Below are 21,428 nucleotides of genomic sequence, written 5' to 3' on the forward strand. Positions count from 1 at the left end.
AGGCCCGGCCGGACGGGCGCTGGGAGTCCGCAGCCCGGAGCGGGCTTGGGAGCCGGCCGATCTGCGGCGAGGAGGTGCTGGCGCTGGAGCAGGAGCCGGGAGGGGAGCTGGAGCGGCGGCGCAGGTGGCCCTAGGTGAGTGCGTGGTGGGGCCGCGGAGGTGTCGGAACTCTAGCTCCTGCACAGCCCCGCGCCGGAGCGAACTTTACCGGTCTTGGAAGGTTGGGGGTTGGAGTGAGGAGGGGAGTCCCCAGTGCAGGAGGCACAAGCGAAGAGTGTGAACAGGGAACCTACACGGAACCTCACACTCACGGGTCCAAACACGCGTACACACAGACCCACGCGCGCACCTGAGACAGACGAACACACGTGCACCCTAAAGAGGACGCGCCCAGTGAGCTGTGCCTGCCGTCCCTGGAACAACGCCACTGGCCCGCGGGACCCCCAGCGGGCAAGGCGCGCTGCTGCCGCGTACTTGACAGGGGTGGGAGGAAAGACCCAGGGACCGCCGACGGGGGCGGGCCGGGTGGGACAACTCCAGAGGTTCCTGCTTTCCGGCAGCCCGCAGGTGAAGACTAAGACGTAAACAGGAGCCGAGCACGTGATCGTAGCGCAGACCTGTGGGCTGTGCTCCCCCCACCCGGGCCTCAGGGCGGGAACCGCCCGCCCCGGTGCAGGACGGGCTTGCAAGGTACCTGGCCGGGCTGTAGTCCATTCTCCACCTCCCCCGGAAGGAGAACACAACGCCCCCTGGAGACGGGTTAGCGAAGGAGAACAGGAGGCTGTTGGTCTGGCCTGGGGTTACCTGGGCTCTTCGCCCTTCCTTCTCCCCAACATGGTGCCCCATCCCTGAAGATATTGGGGGCGTGGGGGCGATATTCTGGATGGCAGCGTATAGCAGCCAAGGGAGCAGCTACGGCAGCGCCTGTGGGTGCCCTTCCTACTACCACCCCTCCCTGCAGAGCTAGGAGCTCCTCCTTGCAATGTAGGAACAGAAAGCCCACGCATGCAAGAGTGGGAGTCCCCCTTCCCCAGAGAATGCAGGAGCGTGCACATCTCAACACCAGAGAGGGCCTGTCTCCCTCCCGTAGAAGGGAAGACAGCCCCCTCCCCCCAGGGCATGAAAGTGGGCATCGGCCCTCGGCCTCCTTCCTCACCCCACCCCCCACCCCTACACGCACGCTGAGCCCAGCTGCTGCCTGAGCTTCTGGGCTGGCTGCCAGAAAGGGGAGGCGGCTCCTAGTGCCCCAGGAGGCTGGGATCAGGGCAAGGCCAGAAGAGGGGGGGGGGGTCTCTACCGGAGTGGGACTCAGTCTGTTCTTGTGAGCAGAGGGTCTAGGGTGAGCCTGCGGGTGGCTGAGCTGTTTCCCTTTCCAGGGAAAAAGAAAGAAAAACAATCCTTTCCATAGAGCTAAAAATAGAGCTGAGAGCCTGCCAGGGCTGTGGCCTGGAAGGGGGGGAGATGCTCCTTCCTGGGGTAGAGGAGCTGTGGCAGGCCTTGGCCCTGGATGGGGCGGAGTTAGGGGCCTGGAGGCTGTCCTTGTACAGCCGTGTGGGCATCAGCTGACCTGACTGGGTCACAGAGACCCTACGGGAAAGTCTGTGTGATAAAATGTTTGTGAAATACGTTGTGTACATGTAAGAAGACGTTTTTTGACTGTGAATAAGACTGTCAGTGTGTGAAAAATGCTTAGGAGACTAAGTGTATTTAAGATTGTGACTGGGTGCGAAGGACTTCGAGCTGTGAAAGCCTGTGTACAACTAGGCATGTGAAACGAATGTCTTTGTGTGTTGGCCTGAAAGATTATGGGAAGAAGAGACATGGAACCTCGTGATGAAAAAGACTGTATGATTGTGGCTGTGTGAGACTGTGGGAAAGGTCGTGTGGGTGTTAAGACTGTTTTGTTTGCCGAGCTGAGAATATCCGTGACCCTGAGAAGACAGTGGGATGTTGTGTGCTACGCGGCTGTGTAGGTTTGGCCTGTAGGCTTGGATGGGCTCACCTCAGTGACTGTTGGGCCCAGGGGCTGCTTCTCTCGGATCAGTGGCCTCTCTCTTAGGAAATGACTCTGAGGGAAGGCTGGGGAGCACTGAGCCGCGCTGGGGAAAGGCCTAGGCTTTCTAGGGTAAGGTACCCCAAGGTTGGCGGTGACCGAGTGTGTTCTCCGAATGGGCCGCCAGGTGGCGCCACCTCCACAAATCCAAGCGTGCCTCCTCCAACCGGCTGCGGGTGGGGCAGACACCCACCAAGCCTTGGCCCCCGACTTGTGCTGGGGCGCAGGGCCCCGAATCGGGGGCAACTGACCCTCCGCCGCCCCCTCTGGACTCCGAAGCTGGAGAGTGTGTCTGGGGGAAGAGGCATCGACGAGACGAGAGAAGGGGGAAGGGCGGCCGCCTCGGCGCCTGGCCCTTTGTGCTCGAACAATGACCAGCTGCCGCTGGCCCCGGGGCCCGGGTAGGGGTAGAGGGTGACCTGCCGCCGCCGCCGCCTAATCCTGAGCCGACCGAGACCCCAGACACTGGCCCTCGGAAGGAGGGAGCCTGAGTCCCGCCGCGCAGCTCCTGCGTGTTGCCCGCCGGACACGCGTGACGCGGGGTGCCTGCGCGTGTCCGCGCCCCGGGGGCGGGGTCGCCCCCAGACCCTCCCCAGCGTTGCGCCGCCCACTCGAGCCGGGCGGGGGCCGGGCCAGGCCGGGCCGGGCCGGGCCGGGGGCGCTGCGGAGGCGGGGCCGGGCCGGGCCGGGCCGGGCCGCTCCGAGTGGGGCGCGCGGGCTGAAGCCAGGCGGCGCGCCTGTGGAGCGCTGGGGGCGGCCCGGGGCTGAGCATGGAGCAGCGCGGCGGAGGTGAGGGGGCGCCGGGGCTGGGAGGCGGCCTGGGGGCGCCCCCAACTTCTCCTCGGCGGAGGTCCCGTGGGGAGGCGGCATTCCACAGCTGCCCCCACTTTATGGAAGCGGCGGGGGATGGTGGGGGGGTGGACTCCGGGGGATGGGTGGGGGGGCTCCCGGCTTCCTGTCTCTCGGAATGGGAACTCGTGATCCCAGACTTGATCCCGCTGGATGGTCCTTGGAGTTTGGTGAGGGGGAGACTTTCCCCAACTCTTCTGCCCCCAAAACAGGTCCGTGGGATCTCGGACCTTGGCCAGACCTCCCTCGGGCCCCAGCTGGACCCAGCCCTCAGCCGCCCCCAGCCCACTGAGCGGGGGAGCGTGTGCTGTCCGGGTTTTTCAAGGATGTTGCGGAGAGCGAGGGGTTTTCTTCCCACAGCCACAAACGCATTTCTCAAAATGGAGCCTCCACTTGCCCCTCCTTCTCTCTCGGGCTCCAAGAGCGGGAGCCTGGCTGGCTGGGCCTGGCTTTCCAGACGCCTGGCGCTGGCTCGCTGGGTGTCTGGATCTCAGGGCCCAGACTGATGTCTCTTCTGGTTGAGGGGCCCCTGGCTCACTGGATCCGCCTGACCCTGGGGCCGCTTTCAGTCTTTGTCTCCCGTCTTCGGAGTCTCTGTCTCCTCCCCTCAGTTTCCACTTTTTCTGTGCTCACTGAAAAGTAGGAAAACGCAGAGGTGCCAGTCCCCCTAGCCCCCTAAAAAGCCCCTTCCCCGCTGTTGTCTCCATGCTCTGGAGTGGCCTGGGAGAGCGCAGAGGGCGTGTTCCACCGACTTTGCTCAGGGCTGGCACTTGTGGGGTGGACTCAGCCCCTACCCCTGCTCCCTGGACACCAGTCACCCCGACCCCAGTTCCGCTCCTCCTCAGTCGGGACACCTCCCCAGTTCTCTAGGGCTTTTGACTTTAGTGGGGAGGTTGCGGGGCGGGAGGGGGGGGACCTTAATGGAACACAAGCGGGAATGAAGGAGAGCAGATCAAGCAAAGGATAACGTCTCTCCTCTCCCTACACTCCAGCAAGTGACAAAAACCAGGCTCCCACTCACCCATTTGGCCCTGCATGCCACCCAGGCGTGCGCTCTCTCTCTCTCTCATGCTCCCATGCACACACATTGCTCTGTATGCACACTCTGTACACACTTGTGCACCCTCAGGTACACATACTCATGTATATATGAATGGACATCTCTCCAAACATCTCTCATAGTCACACTCATGTACCACAAATTCACTTATTATGTATGCATTTGTAACTTTCATGTACTTTCTGAGAGAGATACATTATTTTGCAAACATTCTTTTAAGATCTGCACGTATGAGTGCACATAGATACTCACGTGTGCCTGAACGTACCGTTGCATCTGTCCAAACATATATGTGTACTCACACACACTCACTCATGTTTTCACACACAGTGCTCATTTTCATGCTCTCGTGCACAGTTTCACACGCACAAATAAGTAAATGCACACACTCCTACTCCTACGCAATTCTCTGTCCACATCTTGGCCCCTGCTCTGCATGATGACTTCAGCAGATGCCTGAGTCCTGGTGTTCAGCCTCCGGACTAGGGAGGGAGTTCCGGGCGGAGACTTGCTGTCCTCTTCCAGGAAGGAGCAGGGGCTGGGGAGGTGGAGCCCTCTTCCCTGGGCTCCAGGGAAGTGAGAACTTGGAGCAGCTGCCAGAGGTGATGGTAGGGCTTCTCTCTTATCTCCTCAGGGTTACCCGGGGAATGTCTAAAGCTGGAAGGTTTCATAGAGGTTGGCAATGGGCCTGCGTGGGCTTCTGTAGGCCCCACTGATTGGGTGTGGCAAGGCTGGGAGTTGTCATGGAAACAAGCATGAACCTGCATCCACCTCTGGGAGGCAGGAGACCCCAGAGGGCACCTGTGGGCTCCCTAAGAGCTCTGGGTTCTCGTTTGGCCAGCTCCACCCTTCCCGCCTCTCTGTCTGGGAGAAGCTGAGGCCTAGCTGGGGGAGGCTGGGCACTGCCTGGCCTTGGCTTTTTGTACCCTAATTACCGTCTGAGTTGCTGACTGTACCCCTGAGAGGTTGTCCACCTCTAATGAGGCCACCTGCCCCAAGAGACCAGGGGCCTGTGCTAGGAGCTGGTAGAGAGGGCGCCCTCCCTCACTTGAGTCCTGACCTCTGTGGGGGATGCTGTTTGGGGCTGGGGCCTGGGCCTCTGCTACCAAGGGCCCTGTGTAACCACCAGGCCTCCCATCCCCTCCTCATCCCTGCTCCGTCTATTCAGGCCTCAGCTCTGTTCAGACCAGGGCTGGGCAGTGGTCTGGGGCCCAGGGAGAATTGAGGTTCCATCCCTTGATCAGAGGAGTAGCCCTGGGGGGTTTCAGTGCTTGCTTACCGGTGCCAGCGGGCTGTTTGACCTCCGAAGGACCAGGAGGGACTCGGCCTTATTTAGGGAGGAGCTCAAACTGGAGAGACTCTGATACCACTGCCCTGCTCACAGGTTTCCCTGGAGGCCCTTGGCCAGGCCTGAGCCTCTGCCGCCATGGCCATTGTGCAGACGTTGCCGGTGCCACTGGAGCCCGCTCCTGAGGCCGCCACTGCCCCACAAGCTCCAGCCATGGGCAGCGTGAGCAGCCTCATCTCAGGCCGGCCCTGCCCCGGGGGGCCGGCTCCTCCCCGCCACCATGGTCCCCCTGGACCCACCTTCTTCCGCCAGCAGGATGGGCTGCTGAGGGGTGGCTATGAGGCCCAGGAACCACTGTGCCCAGCTGTGCCCCCCAGGAAGGCTGTCCCTGGCACCAACTTTACCTACATCAATGAGGACTTCCGGACAGAGTCACCCCCCAGCCCAAGCAGTGACATTGAAGATGCCCGAGAGCAGCGGGCACGAAATGCCCATCTCCGTGGCCCCCCACCAAAGCTCATCCCTGTCTCTGGAAAGCTGGAGAAGGTGAGGACCAGCCCGTCCTTTGGGGCCTGGGTGGAATCAGGGGTCTCTTGGAAAAGCTGAGGTTTGGAGGCCTATTTAGAGGAAGGAGCGTGGGCTCCAGATTCACCAGATCTGGGTTCTCGTGTCAGCTCTGCCTCATTTTGGTTGTATGACCTCTGGAAAGTCGCTTAACCTTTCTGACCCCCAGTTTTCACATCTGTAAAATGGAGGTAATAAGTCAACTCATAGGATTGTTGCGAGAATTAAATAACATGTGTAAACTGTTTAGCCTACTGCCTGGCACTTAATATGTACTCAATAGCTGCTCAGAAATACTTTATGACACGACAGCTGTTTGTTTGAGCACTGCCCATAATTCTGCTGAGCCTCCATTTCCTCATCTGTAGTATGGGAAGAGTGATAATATTTTGCTTATATATATGGCTGTTGTAATGACTAGAGAGGAACCTTTTAAATTGTGTGAGATAAAGCCCGACACTCAGGAGGCCCTCAGCCAGTGGTAGCAATTGTTATTATTATGTGGGGATTGGGGACCGCAGATGGGAGGGCAGGGAGTGTAATAAGGGCTTTGAAAGATTGGGTGGCTCATCCCCAGTGTCACATGGCACCTCATTTCAGAACATGGAGAAAATCCTGATCCGCCCAACAGCCTTCAAGCCAGTGCTGCCCAAACCTCGAGGGGCGCCATCCCTACCTAGCTTCCTGGGTCCTCGGGCCGCCGGACTGTCGGGGAGCCAAGGCAGCCTAACACAGCTGTTCGGGGGCCCTGCCTCCTCCTCCTCTTCCTCCTCATCCTCAGCTGCCGACAAACCCCTGACACTGAGTGGCTGGGCCAGCGGCTGCCCATCGGGGACGCTGTCCGACTCTGGCCGAAACTCACTGTCCAGCCTGCCCACTTACAGCACCGGGGGTGCCGAGCCGGCCACCAACTCCCCAGGCGGGCATCTGCCCTCCCATGGCCCTGGGCGGGGGGCACTGCCTGGGCCAGCCCGAGGGGCCCCTGCCGGGCCCTCCCACTCAGACAGTGGCCGATCTTCCTCCAGCAAGAGCACAGCCTCCCTGGGGGGCCGTGTGGCTGGGGGGCTCTTGGGTAGCGGTCCCCGGGCCTCCCCCGACAGCAGCTCCTGTGGGGAACGCTCCCCACCACCGCCCCCACCCCCTCCGCCCCCTTCGGACGAGGCCCTGCTGCACTGTGTCCTGGAAGGAAAGCTCCGTGACCGGGAGGCAGAGCTGCAGCAGCTGCGAGACAGTCTGGACGAGAGTGAGGTGACCATGTGCCAGGTGTGGTCAGTGGCAGTGATGGGGGTGGTGTGGCAAGACATCCACCTGGCATGTCCTGGGAGTACAAGGAACGCTTCTGTCTGTGCTGAGGGGCAGGTGTTGGGCAGTTGCACCGTGACTCCATCCGCACCGCAGCTCCCTGGCTTGACCTGTAGGGTGGTTGACCCAGCACCATTTACTGTCCTTTGGACTTGAGCAAGTGACTTAGTCATTCTGAGCCTCAGTTTCCTCATCTATAAATGGGAACATTTCTGGCCTTGGGGTTATCATGAGGATTAAATAGGGCAAAGGGTGTAAAGCACTTAGACTAATGCCTGGCACCCAGGAAGTGCCACGTAAGTTCTTACTATTGTTGTTTCTCTTTTCATAAAAGTAGTTGCTACAATTGTTATCACAATTATCATCACTGTTGAATGGAATCCACCCTCCCTGAGCCCAGGACAGTGGGGCCTGGGTAGCCGAAGTGGCCAGGGCTCTCAGTCTTGGGGAGCCACCAGGACCCAGGCCTGCCCTCTCGCCCGCAGGCATATGAGGAACGGCAGCGGCACTGGCAGCGCGAGCGTGAGGCCCTGCGAGAGGATGGTGCCACCCAGGCCCAGGCGCAGCGGGCACAGCGGGCCCAGCAGCTCCTGCAGCTTCAGGTATTCCAGCTGCAGCAGGAGAAGCGGCAGTTGCAGGATGACTTTGCACAGCTGCTGCAGGAACGCGAGCAGCTGGAGCGACGCTGCGCTACCTTCGAGCGGGAGCAGCGAGAGCTTGGACCACGGCTCGAGGAGACCAAGTGGGAGGTAGGGAGGACCAAGGGGGCAGGGAGACCTTTGGGGCAAACCTGGACAGAAGGGCCCAGCCACACCCCCTCAGCCTGCCACCCCAAGGCTCCCCACTTCCTCCCCTTTGTGAGACGAGGCTCCCCTCTGACCTCCCTTTCTGGGTGTGGGGCTCCTCAGGCCTCCACGTTAGGTGGCTTCATTGGTTTGGTCTCTGCTCACGTAGCCAGTGACGTTCCCGTCCACTGCCTTCCCACCGATAATAAGAATGAGAATGTAGTGCTCACTCCTGATGGGCCCTGCTCTAAGCGTGTCACATAGATGTATCAGCTTAATCCTCGTAACAACCTGGGGAGATGGGTGCTGTTAAATCCTTATTTTATAGATGAGCAAAGTGAGAGCCAGAGAGGTGGGAGCCGCACATCACACCTACTCAGTGGCCAAGCTGAGATCTGATCCCAGGCAGTCTGGCTCCACTGTCGCTGCTTTTCACCAAGGTGCTAGTGCCTCTGAACTGGAACTGTAGGCCCAGCCCTCAGTTGCTCTCACCCCTGCTAAACCTGCCACCACCCAGTCCCCTGGGCTGGGGTACTTCATGATGGTTTAAAGACCCCAGCTTTGAAGGAAAAAGATCTGGGTCTGGATTCCACTTTAGCCACTTAATAGCTGTCTTCGTGTCTCCATTGTAAAAGTGGGTATCATGATCAAACCTCCTCTCCCCAAATGCCCAGCAGGGTGTCAGGACCTAACCCCCTAGGAGAAGGCTTCTCGTCATCCTTCCTGTCTCCCACCCCCAGGTGTGCCAGAAGTCAGGTGAGATCTCCCTGCTGAAGCAGCAACTGAAGGAGTCTCAGGCAGAGCTGGTGCAGAAGGGCAGCGAGCTGGTAGCCCTGCGAGTGGCGCTGCGGGAGGCCCGGGCAGCGCTGCGGGTCAGTGAGGGCCGGGCGCGGGGCCTCCAGGAGGCCGCCCGAACACGCGAGCTGGAGCTGGAGGCCTGTTCCCAAGAGCTGCAGCGGCATCGCCAGGAGGCTGAGCGGCTGCGAGAGAAAGCGGGACAGTTGGACACCGAGGCGGCTGGACTCCGGGAACCCCTTGTGCCACCTGCCACTGCCGACCCATTCCTCCTGGCAGAGAGCGATGAAGCCAAGGCACAGCGGGCAGCTGCTGGGGTTGGGGGCAGCCTGCGGGCCCAGGTGGAGCGTCTCCGGGCAGAGCTGCAGCGGGAGCGGCGGCGTGGCGAGGAGCAGCGGGACAGCTTTGAGGGGGAGCGGCTGGCCTGGCAGGCGGAGAAGGAGCAGGTGATCCGCTACCAGAAGCAGCTGCAGCACAACTACATCCAGATGTACCGACGCAACAGGCAGCTGGAGCAGGAGCTACAGCAGCTCAGCCTGGAGCTGGAGGCCCGGGAACTCGCCGACCTGGGCCTGGCGGAGCCAGCTCCCTGCATCTGCCTGGAGGAGATCACCGCCACCGAAATCTAGGGCCTTGGCATCCAGCTCTGCGGGGGCTCTACTGAATAGGGGCAGTAGCCTCAGGTCTGAGGGCCCCAGAGCCACTCAGTCCCTGGGATCCATGCCTCTGGGCCTCTGCCAAGGACTCGGGGCTGTGCTATGAGTTAGATGAGCAAGATCAGACTCCTTGAGGATCCTTGTGTTCACTGTCACCCGCAGGCTCCCACTCACTTGACCTGTTTCACTCCCAGCTGCTGCCATTGCCACTCTGCCAACCCTGTTCACCCCAGGCACTCACCAGCCCACCCAGCCAGGGGGCTCGGGAGAGCAAGGGGCTCCCTCATCTCCAAATTCTCCCCCACCGCAAAGCCAGAGAGAGCCAGACAGCGCCAGCTGCTCCAGATGTGCCTGCCCCCCCGCGCCCATGTTAGGGGAACAGGGCTGGGACTGGGGTCTGATCCCCAGACTCTAGCTCTGCAGCCTCCTGGGGTGAGGGGGCTGTAGTCAGACCAAAGGAAGAACTCACAAATGTCTTGTTTATTTGTGTTTGTGACCAAGTGGCCCCACACCCAGGTTTATGGCGTCATTTTCACTTGTATATTTTTCACATTGTAAATTTCTTGTACAAACCCAAAGAAAAAATTAAAAAAAATTTTTTTTGTTTTTAAAAAATGATGAGTGTGCTGGATAAAGATTATGGGAACTTGTTTGGCCCCCACACCCTCTTTATTTGCAGGCTGTTCTCCTACCCCTCAGAGGACTTGAGGGAGAAAGGGCGATGGAAGAGGACAGATCCAGCGGAAAGTGTGAGATTCTCGTGGACCACAACATGAAACAGTCCCTCAGGGTTTGAGAAAATAGGAAAGCCTCCTATCTTGTCCCTTGCACAGAACATTACTGGGGGCTGGGTGCAGGGACCCTTTGAGGGCCCTAGCTGAGAGTCTGTGTCCCTCACTTTTGGGGGAGATCACGAGAAAGTGCACACCAATCCCAAGCTCCAGACCTTGGGATTCTCCACCCACTTCCTGTCTTGGAAGGTTGGGGGAATGCGAGTGACACAGGCTGCCCAGTAGCACCTTGTCCTTGACACCAAGTTTATCTGGAATGGGTAGAGCTTTAGTGACAACTGGGGAGGGAGAAAGTGGGGGAATCTTGAACCACCACTGTGAAGCTTCGGGAGTAGACAAGGCAAGCGGGAGTGGAAGGTTCCTGAATCTTGAGAATGGTAGGTGAGGTGGAGGGATGGCAGGATTCTCTGGAGTCAGTAGGAAGAGTTCTAGGATAGCTGGGGAGAGTCTGGAACTAGTATCCGGAGGCTGGAGGCCTGGAGAGGGGACTGGGCTGAGGGTCAGCTGGAGAAGCCTGGCATCAGTGGGAGGGGTCTGGGTATGGGTGGGAAGGGCATTAATGGGAGGTCCTGGAATACCGTGAGGCAGGGGGAGGGGGGGGTCAGCGGGCAGGGGAACGGTCACCGGGAGGCCCCTGATCAATGAGGGCTGATGAGTCTGCGAATAAGGGTAGTGGGTCGGGCCTGGGGACCCTGACCACGAGCTCCATGGGCTCCCGAGCCTTGTTCCGATAAGCCCGGCGGATGGTGTCTACTGCCCGCTGATGGGTCACCTGCTCCAGGCTCTCTCCATCCACAGCTACAAGCTCAAAGCCAGCCTGGGATGGGGGTGGGAAAATCACAGCCCTCCCTCCTTAGGTCAACCCCACCCCACCACCCAACCTCTCACCTCCACCAGCTAGGACACTTCTCCCCATCTGGGCAGAGGAGATGGACAATGGGACTTTTGTGCCTGCAGTCGTTGGGGGCAGGGTGGGGCACAGACAATGGCCCTTTGTCCCTTGGGGCTAGGGTGGAACAGGATGGTCCGCCCTCGGGCCCAGGCTGACATGGGGGCCAGATTTTTCCCTAGGCCTGCTTATCCTGCAGGCCTGACCCCCTGTTGCCAATCTTCCTCCCACGACCTGGTCTAAACACGTCTGGCTGGAAGATGAGCCTGTGCCAGCCCTGCCGCCTGCCAGAGTTCAGCTCTGGGCCTAGGGAGTGGGCCTGGGTGCCCTTCACCCACCTGAAGGGCCCCACTGAGGGAGGCGGCGCCCCCGGGGAAGATCTTTTCTATCTTCACCATGGGCTGCACCTTGGACTCGATGCCCCCGGAAATGCTGATGCCTAGTGAGAGAGAGAAACACTGGGTGAGAGGACAGCCGCACCCCTATAACCTGGAGCTCTCAGGAGAACCCCGGACCCATCTCCAAAGAGAGGTCCTCCAACTTCTCCCAAACCCCCAGATTCTGTTATTACGTGATCCTCAACTCACTTCTTGACCCTAAATTTCCCAAATCTAGACCCTCCCAACTCTACCCCAATACCCAGATTCTTTTCCTAGTCCCAGGTCCCCTTGCTATACCCCGAAACCAAGCCCCATGCACTTTACCCACACCCAGGAGCCGCCCACCCCCAACCAGGCCCAGTCTCGCCTGGACTCACCCAAGGACTGTTTCAGCTTGGACACTGTGACGGTTCTCAGCTCCCCACCAGGGATCTTCGTGGCTGCCTCTTCAGCTGTCCCCCTATGTCCATTCTCAGAGGGCCCTTGACTGCCCCCAGCCTCGGCTGCCTGCCCATCCACAGGTCGTGGCAGAGGGGGCCTGGCCTTCCGTGGCTTGTGGTAGCGACCGTTGGCCATGCCAGAAGTGGGGACAGGGGCCGGGGATGGGGACCGCCTGCGTCCAGGGGACTTGCCTCTGCCCCGGCTGCGGCTGCGGCTGCGGCTCTGGGCCGGGGCACGGCTCCGGCTTTGCTGAGGGTCCTCTGGGGTCAGGGGTTCCGTCAGCAGCCAGTTAGGCCTTGGGGGCCGGGGAGCAACAGGGGGTGGTTGTGGTGGGGGTGTGCAGGTGCTTCGGCATGGGACGAAGGCATCTACTGGCACATCTTGGAGAGGGGGGATCCCTTTATGAGGGTGGCAGGGGGCAGAGCCAGCCAGGGAGACCTGGAGGCCTCCAAGTTGCTCCCTCAACTCCCCATCACCTTCCTCCTCTGAGAAGCCATTCACAGGAAGCAGGTAGAAACCTCCACGACTATCTGGGGAAAAGGGCCAAGGTCAGGCCACCCTCTCCTCACCAGCCCAGACCACCTTGCCAGACCCCAGTCTTTGCCTTTGTTGGTGTAGGGAGACCCAGGCCTGGGTTTGCTCCGGCCTTATGGCAGCATTCCCCACAGTGAGGGACACTGCCCCACTTCTGCAATAGCATTTTAATATTTTTTTTAGGGCCACACCTGCAGTATATGGAAGTTCCCAGGCTGGGGTCGAATTGGAGCTACAGCCACCGGCCTACACCTCAGCTACAGCAACACGGGATCTGAGCCATGTCTGCCACCTACACTATGGCTCATGGCAACACCAGATCCTTAACCCACTGAGCAAGGCCAGGGATCAAACCCTCGTCCTCATGGATTTTAGTCCGGTTTATTTACCCTGAGCCACAATGGCAACTCCTATTTAATGCTATCTATTGTGACAGTTACAGTTTTATTTTAACATGTCTAAAAAAAAAATGACTCCCACACCAAACTGGTAATATCTCAGAGATTATTTCGCAGAATGAGACTAGATTTCAAAAGTGAGTGGGTTTAAAACCAATATTAAGTAAACAATAGTACAGATGGTGAGTGGATGTGAGAAAAACCATTCTGGTCGACCAGGGCTTTCCTTCAGGGAACCACACATACGTCTGAGCCATGACACCCCATGTGGGGCCAGGGGTGGAAGGCCCATTCTCCCTCCCCCAGTCCTCCTGGGGTGCGCCCCCTCCCCGGGCTCTGGGACTTTGACTGACCAGGCACAGGGGTGATGAGGTGACGCTTGGGCGGTGTGTCCTGCCGGGCCGGTCGCAAGGCAGGAGGCCGTACTGGTTAGAGAGGAGACCAGGTCAGGAACAAGGCTCTCCGATGGACACAGCTGCAGGGGCTCAGGCAATCTCTGCCTCCCCCAGCTCCCCCCACCCCCCACCTCTGTCCCCCCCCAACCCCTGCCGGGAGGCCCCACTCCACCCCCACCTGGGGCTCGGAGCCACAGCCCCGCCCCCTGGCTGCTGACCTGCCCGGCTCTTGAGGGCCTCAAAAGCCTCCAGCTCCACAGGCATCACCATGCTGTCAAAGCGGCCCAAGTCCGTGGGGGCCACCACACTCCTGGGGAAGGTAAGAGATGAGGGGCAGGCAGGGCTCCGTTCTGGACGTGCCTGAAGGGCCTTCAGCCCTGGGGAGGTTGGGGGAGTCCAAGCTCGGGGTCCCTTTCCTGCCTCCAGGCTCTCCCCACGTGCTGTCCCTCCCCACCTGATGTCCCTCAGCAGCAGGAGCTTCGCAGGCTTGTCCAGAATGGCCAGCAGGGGCCTCACCAGGTCCTCCACTCCACCTTCATGCACGTACTGTAGAGAGAGACACCACAGGTCAGAAGGTGGTGGGTTTTCCAGAGCCGGCTGTGGGGAAGACCTGGGCATGCAGGGCCCCCCACGTTTAGGGCCGGGTCTCCCCACTGCCAGGCTGTCCACAGGATACACTTCTCTTGGTGACCAGGTGGAAGCCTACAATAAAAGAATGTCAGCGCTGTAACAGCAACTACAGCAGTAACAACTTTGGCCCTTTTTCTAGGCCTTTTACACATGGTCTCTCATTTGGCAACTACCCTGAGAGCCGACATCAGTTATGCCCATTTTATAGATGAGGGAATTGAGGCTCAGAGAGAAGGGCTTTGCCCAGGCCACACAGATGAGGAAGTGTGAAGAGGGACTGGAACCTGAGAAATCTGGCTCTTGCCTGTTCTGGTACCGGAAAAGGATACGTAGGGAGTGGACTCTCCTCCCCACCCCCACCTCCCAGGCAGAAGGAAGGAATTTGAGCCAAAGGCTAGGCCGAGTGCCTGGCTGTCCCAGCTTGTGTCTGCACTCAGACCTACAAATTAGGCTTTGTTCAAGGCTGGAATGGGGACTTTGGGGAAGGGGTGGCCCTGTAGAAAGCCTCTCTAGTCAATATCCAGGGTGGTGGAGGCCTTGCTGCCTGGCACTGCCCGGATGCCACCAGCCACACCCCGCCAACGCAGACAGACTGGCAAACTGAACACTGGGAGCCACGTTCCTTGGACAGCACACTGCCCCCTGGTGCCTGAGGGAGACAAGCACTGATTTTTGGGACGGACACACACACACACACACACACACACACACACACACACAGCACTCCAGGTGGGCATGGACACAGGGAAATAGCACACCCTGGTGGCCAGAGTGAGACATTCATGAATATCTGGAAATAAAAGCTATGTGGCCCTGAACTACACGCAAAATTATAAGGACTCGTCATTCGACAATACACCACATTTTGTCTGGAGAGAGAGAACATGAAATTGCATAGAACCAATCACATATGTACACACACTTCAAGTCCACAAAACTGTGTCCAGCATCCACTATGCGCCAGATCTTGTTCTGGGCAGTAGAGGTATAACAGGAAAGAGCCATGTGCCCCAGTAAATTACAAACCACTGGTGATGGGACAGAGAGAGTCTCAGAGGAGGGTGGGAAGAGCAGAGTAGGCTTCATGGAGGCAGTAGCATTTATACGGATTCTTAAGGAGAAATACAGGGAACAGCATGAATATTGGGAAGAACGTGTTTCAAGGGTGATATGGAGAAATGGATAGAGAGAAGTTTAACTTGACCATGGGTGGGTACACGAAGGTCTCATATAGGCTGTGCAGGTTGTGACTACAGTGAGAGCAGTGCCCCTAGAATTGTGCAATTCATAACCTGTGTAAATCAAATCTTAACACTTTACACCAGAGGAAGATGATGCTGTGAGGTGGTGCCCACCCGAAAGTGGAGGTCAGTGGGTTGGGGAATCCAATCAGGACGTGTCTTCCTTGAATGTGAGGATAAGGAACTTGTACTCTATTCTGCTGAAGATAAGAGGTTGCAAGGGGGTTGGGGAGTGTAAACTGATCAAAGAGGTGGTTTATAATGCCTGGATTGGCAGCAGTGAGGAAATTGCTAAGGTGGGGACAGTGGAGTTCCCGTTGTAGCTCAGTGATAACGAACCCAACTAGTGTCCATGAGGATGCGGGTTCAATCCCTGGCCTCGATCATTGGGTTAAGGATCTGGCGTTGCCATGAGCTCTGGTCTAGGTTATAGACGTGGCTTGGATCCTGTGTGTGTTATGGCTGTGGCATAGGCCAATAGCTACAGCTCCGATTCAACCCCTAACCTGGGAACTTCCATGTGACAAGGGTGCGGCCCTAAAAAGACAAAAAACAAAAAAGGCAGGAGAGAGAGCAGAGAGGCCTGGAGTTCAGGGCCCCACATCCAAATCACTAGGGGAGCTTTACTAATCATTGTGGCAAAGGCTCCACCCTCCACTGATCTCTCGGAGTGGGAGGGGCTTCAGTCAGATTTGGGTGGTATGCTTTGTTCCTGAGGAGCTATGGGGCACCGGGAGAGGCCTCCTGGCTTGGGAAGAGCAGAGATGAGGAAAAGGGGGATGGCTAAAAACACATGTGCAGAGCTCCACCTAGTGGCCATAGCTCAAAGTCGCAGGCTGTTGGAGGCTGGTACACACGGCCACACTTAGCACTCAGAGCTGAGCCACTCGACAGAGTTTAGCCCAATGGCCCTTGTTGCCCCCCCCAACGTGCACCCTGATATGCAGGTTTGCTGTAAACAAGGACTTGGTAAAGAATTCTTTTTTTTTTTTTTTTTGGTCTTTTTGCCATTTCTTGGGCGCTCCTGCGGCATATGGAAGTTTCCAGGCCAGGGGTCCAATTGGAGCTGTAGCCACCGGCCAAAGCCAGAGCCACAGCAATGAGGGATCTGAGCTGCATCTGCAACCTACACCACAGCTCACGGCAACGCCGGATCCTTAACCCACTGAGCAAGGCCAGGGACCGAACCCACAACCTCATGATTCCTAGTCGGATTCGTTAACCACTGAGCCACAACAGGAGCTCCCCTCATTAATTATTTTAATTTGGTTTCCAGGCAGCACACATGTTTTAGACACACACACACACACACACACACACACACACACACACACACACAGATATAATCACACAGTTCGGTCAACACAAACCCAGCCAGAGACATGACATGCACCAGCCACAGAGACATTCAACACAGTCCCACCCTGACCAAGGAGAGGGAATTGGAGGGAACTCCCCAGCTTGCCATGGTACACAGGCTCACACATGCACTGATGCAGATGCATCACAGGGAACCCATCACAGGAAACTCAGGGGTTCTTGAGACACAGAAAGAGGACAGGGCCTTCCAATCCTCCTAGAGGAGGTGACTGTGCCCCCCACAGCCTCCCCAACATTCAGGCTACAGAGATCCCTCAAATATACCCCCTACCCGACACTGGGGCCCTCTACTTCTGCCTGAAGTAGAAAGGAACAGAGAACAACAATGTAGATGTTGGGGGGTGGGGTAAATGGGGGGAACAAAGGAGGGGGCCTGGCATGAGACCAGGCCTGTTGACTGACCCAGGAGTGGACAGAGGCATGGGGGGTGTGGAGGGTTGGAGTTTAAAAGAGATCAGAGAATGGAACAGGTAACTGCAGGGTCTCATTGCCTATCTGGCTTCTTTTCTCCTCAGCTTAAATGTCACCTCCTCAGGGAGGCCCTCCCAGATCACACCATCTAATTCTGTGCCTCTTTGGTGGTTTTCTCATATTCTTTTTCTTCCTAGCACTTCATATGATTTGTCACTACGAGTGCTTAGATTCTAGTTACAGTCTATCCTCCATTCCTGGCTATGAGCTCAGCGTGTGTGTGTGTGTGTGTGTGTGTGTGTGTGTGTACATACCTAGGTGACAGGGGTGACTTCTGCTTTTACTGATCACTAGCCTCACAGTGTTGAGCCCAGATAACTGGTCAACAGACAGTGGCCTGAATGAATGAGGTTCTGGGTGACGGAGAGACCAGGTGCTGGGCTGGGGCCAGGCTGGAGGCTTACCCGGGAGCAGTGGCGGGTGACAGCCAGCACCTCGTCGTCAGTCAGCAGCCGCTTGGCCAGGTCTTGAATCAGAGGCCGTCGGCTCTCCCAGGCCTGCACCTGCTCATCCACACTGGGCAGCTGGCTTGAGGGGCTTCCGGACCTGGCAGAGAGCAGGGCCCGGCCCCTCTCCCGGTCTGCAGGGCAGAAGCCAAGGGGAAACGATGACGGAGCCAAGAGCCGGCAGAGGCAGAGGCTCCCCTCAATGGGGTCAGACCCCAGAACAGGCCCGCTGAGAGGCCCAGGTGCCTCTGATGAGCCTCAGCCTTGTCCAGATGCTCCCCGCCATGGTCTCCCACAGCAATCTGCCTGATCCGGCCCCTCAGCCTGCCAACACAGACCCCGCCCCAGTCTATTCCTTAGTGGAATTCCAGCCCAGTGCCCCCTGGGTGCCCTTAACATGCACCTGTCATACTAGTCTCTTCCCTATTGGGGTTCTAGAAAGGCTGCCTCCCTCATCTCCCCAAAAATCTGTCTTTGGAAGTCCCAACTCAAGCTCCCAATCCTCAAAGATGAACCCAGATATCTGTCCGCAACCTTATCTTTTTTTTTTTCTTTTTCAGCCACACCCACAGCATATGGAGATTCAGGGGCCAGGGATTGAATCAGGGACTCAGCTTTAGCTAATGCCACAGCTGCTGCAATGCCAGATCCTTAACCCACTGTGCCACAGCTCAGTCTTTTTTTTTTTAGGGCTGCACCCGTGGCATATGGATGTTCAAATTGGAGCTGCAGCTGCCAGCTTATGCCACGGCCACAGCAATGCCAGATCCTAGCTGCATCTGCAACCTACACTGCAGCTTGCAGCAACGAGAGATCCTTAACCCACAGAGCAGGGCCAGTGATCCAACCCGTATCCTCATGGATACTAGTTGGGTTCATTACCGCTGAACTGCAATGGGAACTCCCTTAGCCCAATTCTTTTAGCTGCCCCTAATATGCACCTCCCCATCTATCTGATCCCTCATGCTTGACCCTGAGTTTAGCACAAAGACCCTTAGCTTCTACCCCCAACATGCACACCTTCTACAGCTCTACTATAAACCAGGCTTGGTAGAGGGATGCATACATTACCTCTTCTCAGTCTCCAGGTGACAAACTTCTGCACGGGCCCCACTCCACCTGCTGTGAAGAAGAAATAGGCTCAGTGGCAGGCCCCATTCCTCAGTATGAAAATCTGGGTTTGGGGGTTCAGGACTGGCTGGATCACTGGCTGGAATGGAGTGTTCAAGGCTGGAAGTGGGTGGGCCCAGGAAGCAAGAGGCCAGGAGATTAAGGAGGGTCTTGAAGGCCATGTTCAGGCTGGGGAGTGCATTCACCGGCAGTGAAGGCTTTGGATCAAGAGAGGGTGCAGTCTGCACTCTGCTCGTGGAGGTTCACTTAGAAGGAAACGAATGGAGCAAAGAAGCCCAGGGGTAAATCCTGGGGGAGCACCTACCTTCAGAGGACAAAGAGATAAAGAAGAGCTTTTGAAGGAGAGAAAGGAGTGGCCAGAGAGATGAGAGGAGAACCAGGAGAGGGCTGGGCCCTGGGGGCTGTGGAAAGAAAGACAGGTTTGGGAAGGGGGCTGGCCTGCCCTGATTTGAAGGGATCATCTCTCCAAGGGTCTGTTAGCTTGAGACCCTGAGGAGAGGCAGGGGCCAGCTCCCCTTCCTCTGGTTGTTTACGCCCACCCGACATCCACCCTCCCTTTTGGAAACAGCACCCTGATTTCACCTGGGGACCCTACCACCACCACCATTTTCAGTCCCTGTACTCCAGGGTGGACACATGACCTAGGCTAGCCACCTCCAAAAGCACCCTCTCTCTCTCCCACATCACAAATGATGTATTGGGTACCTGATCCCAGCTGGGCCAATGAGAGCCTAGGACTTCAGCTGCACCTATTTAAGGAGAAGCTCTTTCCCCTGGGTTGCTAAGCAACAGCGGCCCTCTTACCTCCAAGTGGGCAAAGCCAGCAAGATAATGAAGCCAACCCGGGGAAAAGAGGAACCAAAAGATGAAGGGGCCCTGGAGTTCCATCGTGGCCCAGTGGTTAATGAATCTGAGTAGGAACCACGAGGTTGCGGGTTCGATCCCTGGCCTTGCTCAGTGGGTTAAGGATCTGGTATCGCCACGAGCTGTGGTGTAGGTCACAGATGTGGCTTGGATCTGGCATGGCTGTGGCTGTGGCATAGGCTGGAGGCAGCAGCTCCAATTAGACCTCTAGCCTTGGGAACCTTCATATGCCTCGGGTGCAGCCCTAGAAAAAGGCGACAAAAAAAAAAAAAAAAAGATGAAGGGGCCGGATGTCTGAGGAGACTGTTTAAATCTTTAGACCCAAATTAAATCAATAGCCTTTTAAAGCTAGTTTGAGTTAAGTTTCTGTCACAGGCAACCTCAAGAGTCTCAACTCATCTACTTTTGGTGCAGTCTCTGAGCCTCACCAGAGATGAGAGGCCCTCCGTCAGGGTCCTTGGGAAGCCCTTGATGTGAGTGAAGTCGGCATAGGCCCTTCTGCCTGGACCCTGATCTAGAAACGGCCTTTCTCAAGATGGTTCTAGAACTGGGGAGAGCCTGTGGAGCGCTGGCCAGGAGAGGTAAAGCTAAATGCTCCAGGAAAGGAGTGAACAGCCTCCCCTCAGCACCAAGGGCGCAAGTATCTGATGACACAAGATCTTCTATGCTGTGACTCTTAGCAGTTTTCCCTTCTGTAAAATGGGACAATGAGGCAGTATAATACTCTAGGACACTACTATATTTTCTGAGCACCTTGTGTGTGTCAGACAATGCACTAAGTGATTAACATACACTAATTCTTTTATGGCATATGGAGGTTCCCAGGCTAGGGCTCCAATTGGGGCTGTAGCCTCTGGCCTACACCACAGCCACAGCAATGCTGGATCTGAGCCACGTCTGCGACCTACACCCCAGCCCGTGGCAACGCCGGATCTTTTAACCCACTGAGGGAGGCCAGGGATTGAACCTGTGGTCCACACGGATACCAGTCAGATTCGTTTCTACTGAGCCATGATGGGAACTCCAACATACACTATTCTTTCATGCCTCATTATTCCTAAGGAAGTGGGTATCATTACTCCCATTTAACTCATGAGGAAGCTGAGGCTCACAGAGTGAAGCGGTGGTTCACAGCTAGTAAGAGACAGTGTAGGACTTAAGCTCAGAGCTGCTGGATGCCGAAGTGGACTTCCCTTCTGTCCTCCCTGCCTGACCCCCTGGCACTTACCTTTCTCCAGGTCCAGGCGGGGGCGGGGCTTGGCTGGGCTCCTGCTGTCCAGCGTCCAGGCCTCTCTGTGCCCATCCCCTGCCAGCCGCCCCTGCCGCCCTCCCTTGAAGAAGAGGTTCATCAGGGTCTTGGAGCGCTGCAGGGCCCCCTTCTCCCCAGAGAACCCCGACTTCTCCTTCCTCCGCTGCTTCTTCTCCTCTGCAGACACGAGGAAGCACCCGGAGGGCTGGAGGGGTGGGGAGAAGGGAAGGACGAGGGGCAGGGGTGTGGGGAGGGGCAGAGAGAAGGAAGAGTCGAGGGCAGACAGGATCTGCAGCTACGGGGGACAGGGGATGAGGATGGGGGTGGAGGGTTGGGGGTTCCTCTTCCAACTTTCCACCCCTCCCCCACCCACAGCTGCAGCTATATCAGAGAGGTGTGTGTGTGTGTGTAGACAGACCTGGGAACTCCAGGGTGGAGGGGCTGGCTCGAAGCTCAGACCTGACCTGGGCTGGGACTAAGGGTAGGTTTGGGGCCCATAACTAGGGCCGCACCTGTGGCACATGAAGCTTCCCAGACTAGGGGTCAAATTGGATCTTCAGCTGCCAGCCTACATCACAGCTACAGCAACACAGGATCTGAGCCGCGTCCGTGACCTACGCTACAGCTCACAGCAGCATAGTACCCTTAACCTGCTGATCGAGGCCAGGGATCGACCCCGTGTCCTCATGGATCCTAGTGGGGTTCGTTACCCATGCACCACTATGGGAACTCCCCCAGGACTAGTTTAAAATGGAGCCCAGTGCTGGGTCTGAGTGTATTCTGGGGCTGAAGCTGGGGCAAAACCTGGGGCAAAGAAAGGTTTGGGGCCCAGGACA

General features: G+C 57.5%; 2 protein-coding genes across 57 annotated transcripts in view; one reads left to right on the forward strand and one right to left on the reverse strand.

Annotated features, from left to right (window-relative positions):
- LZTS2 (leucine zipper tumor suppressor 2) lies at positions 1–9,967 on the forward strand. Of its 10 annotated transcripts, none has more exons than XM_021072672.2 (5): positions 1–134; positions 5,347–5,796; positions 6,415–7,077; positions 7,602–7,865; positions 8,642–9,967. In XM_021072672.2, exons 2-5 carry the CDS (start codon positions 5,389–5,391, stop codon positions 9,323–9,325), a joined length of 2,019 nt encoding a protein of 672 aa, XP_020928331.1. In that variant the 5' UTR covers positions 1–134; positions 5,347–5,388; the 3' UTR covers positions 9,326–9,967. The 10 variants fall into 10 exon arrangements, with proteins under 10 accessions (XP_020928331.1, XP_020928335.1, XP_084851314.1 ...); XM_021072676.2 differs by having other exon boundaries at positions 6,415–7,062; XM_021072674.2 differs by lacking the exon at positions 1–134 and adding an exon at positions 2,211–2,454.
- Positions 9,814–21,428, reverse strand: part of PDZD7 (PDZ domain containing 7) — a 21,902-nt gene continuing 10,287 nt past the window's right edge. For 4 of the 47 annotated variants that reach the window (XR_014826774.1, XR_014826772.1, XM_084995184.1 and 1 more), the window contains 10 exons: positions 20,572–20,797; positions 18,784–18,880; positions 18,420–18,470; positions 17,307–17,482; positions 13,635–13,726; positions 13,399–13,490; positions 13,139–13,210; positions 11,790–12,383; positions 11,371–11,471; positions 9,814–10,960 (listed from right to left, as the gene is read on the reverse strand). Coding sequence is in view for 19 of the 47 variants with exons in the window: in XM_084995184.1 (XP_084851310.1) it covers positions 10,745–10,960; positions 11,371–11,471; positions 11,790–12,383; positions 13,139–13,210; positions 13,399–13,490; positions 13,635–13,726; positions 17,307–17,482; positions 18,420–18,470; positions 18,784–18,880; positions 20,572–20,646 (1,566 nt within the window). In the remaining 28 variants the exon portion in view is untranslated. Of the gene's footprint in view, positions 10,961–11,370; positions 11,472–11,789; positions 12,384–13,138; positions 13,211–13,398; positions 13,727–17,306; positions 17,483–18,419; positions 18,471–18,783; positions 18,881–20,571; positions 20,888–21,428 lie in introns of all 47 variants that reach the window. The other 43 variants (XM_084995178.1, XM_084995181.1, XM_084995169.1 and 40 more) reach the window with 28 other exon arrangements.

The sequence above is a fragment of the Sus scrofa genome, chromosome 14, assembly GCF_054392235.1.
Source record: "Sus scrofa isolate SSC_HxYL_T2T_F1_AM1 chromosome 14, Sscrofa_HxYL_maternal_Yorkshire_Landrace_v2.0, whole genome shotgun sequence".
Taxonomy (NCBI): Eukaryota; Metazoa; Chordata; class Mammalia; order Artiodactyla; family Suidae; genus Sus; species Sus scrofa.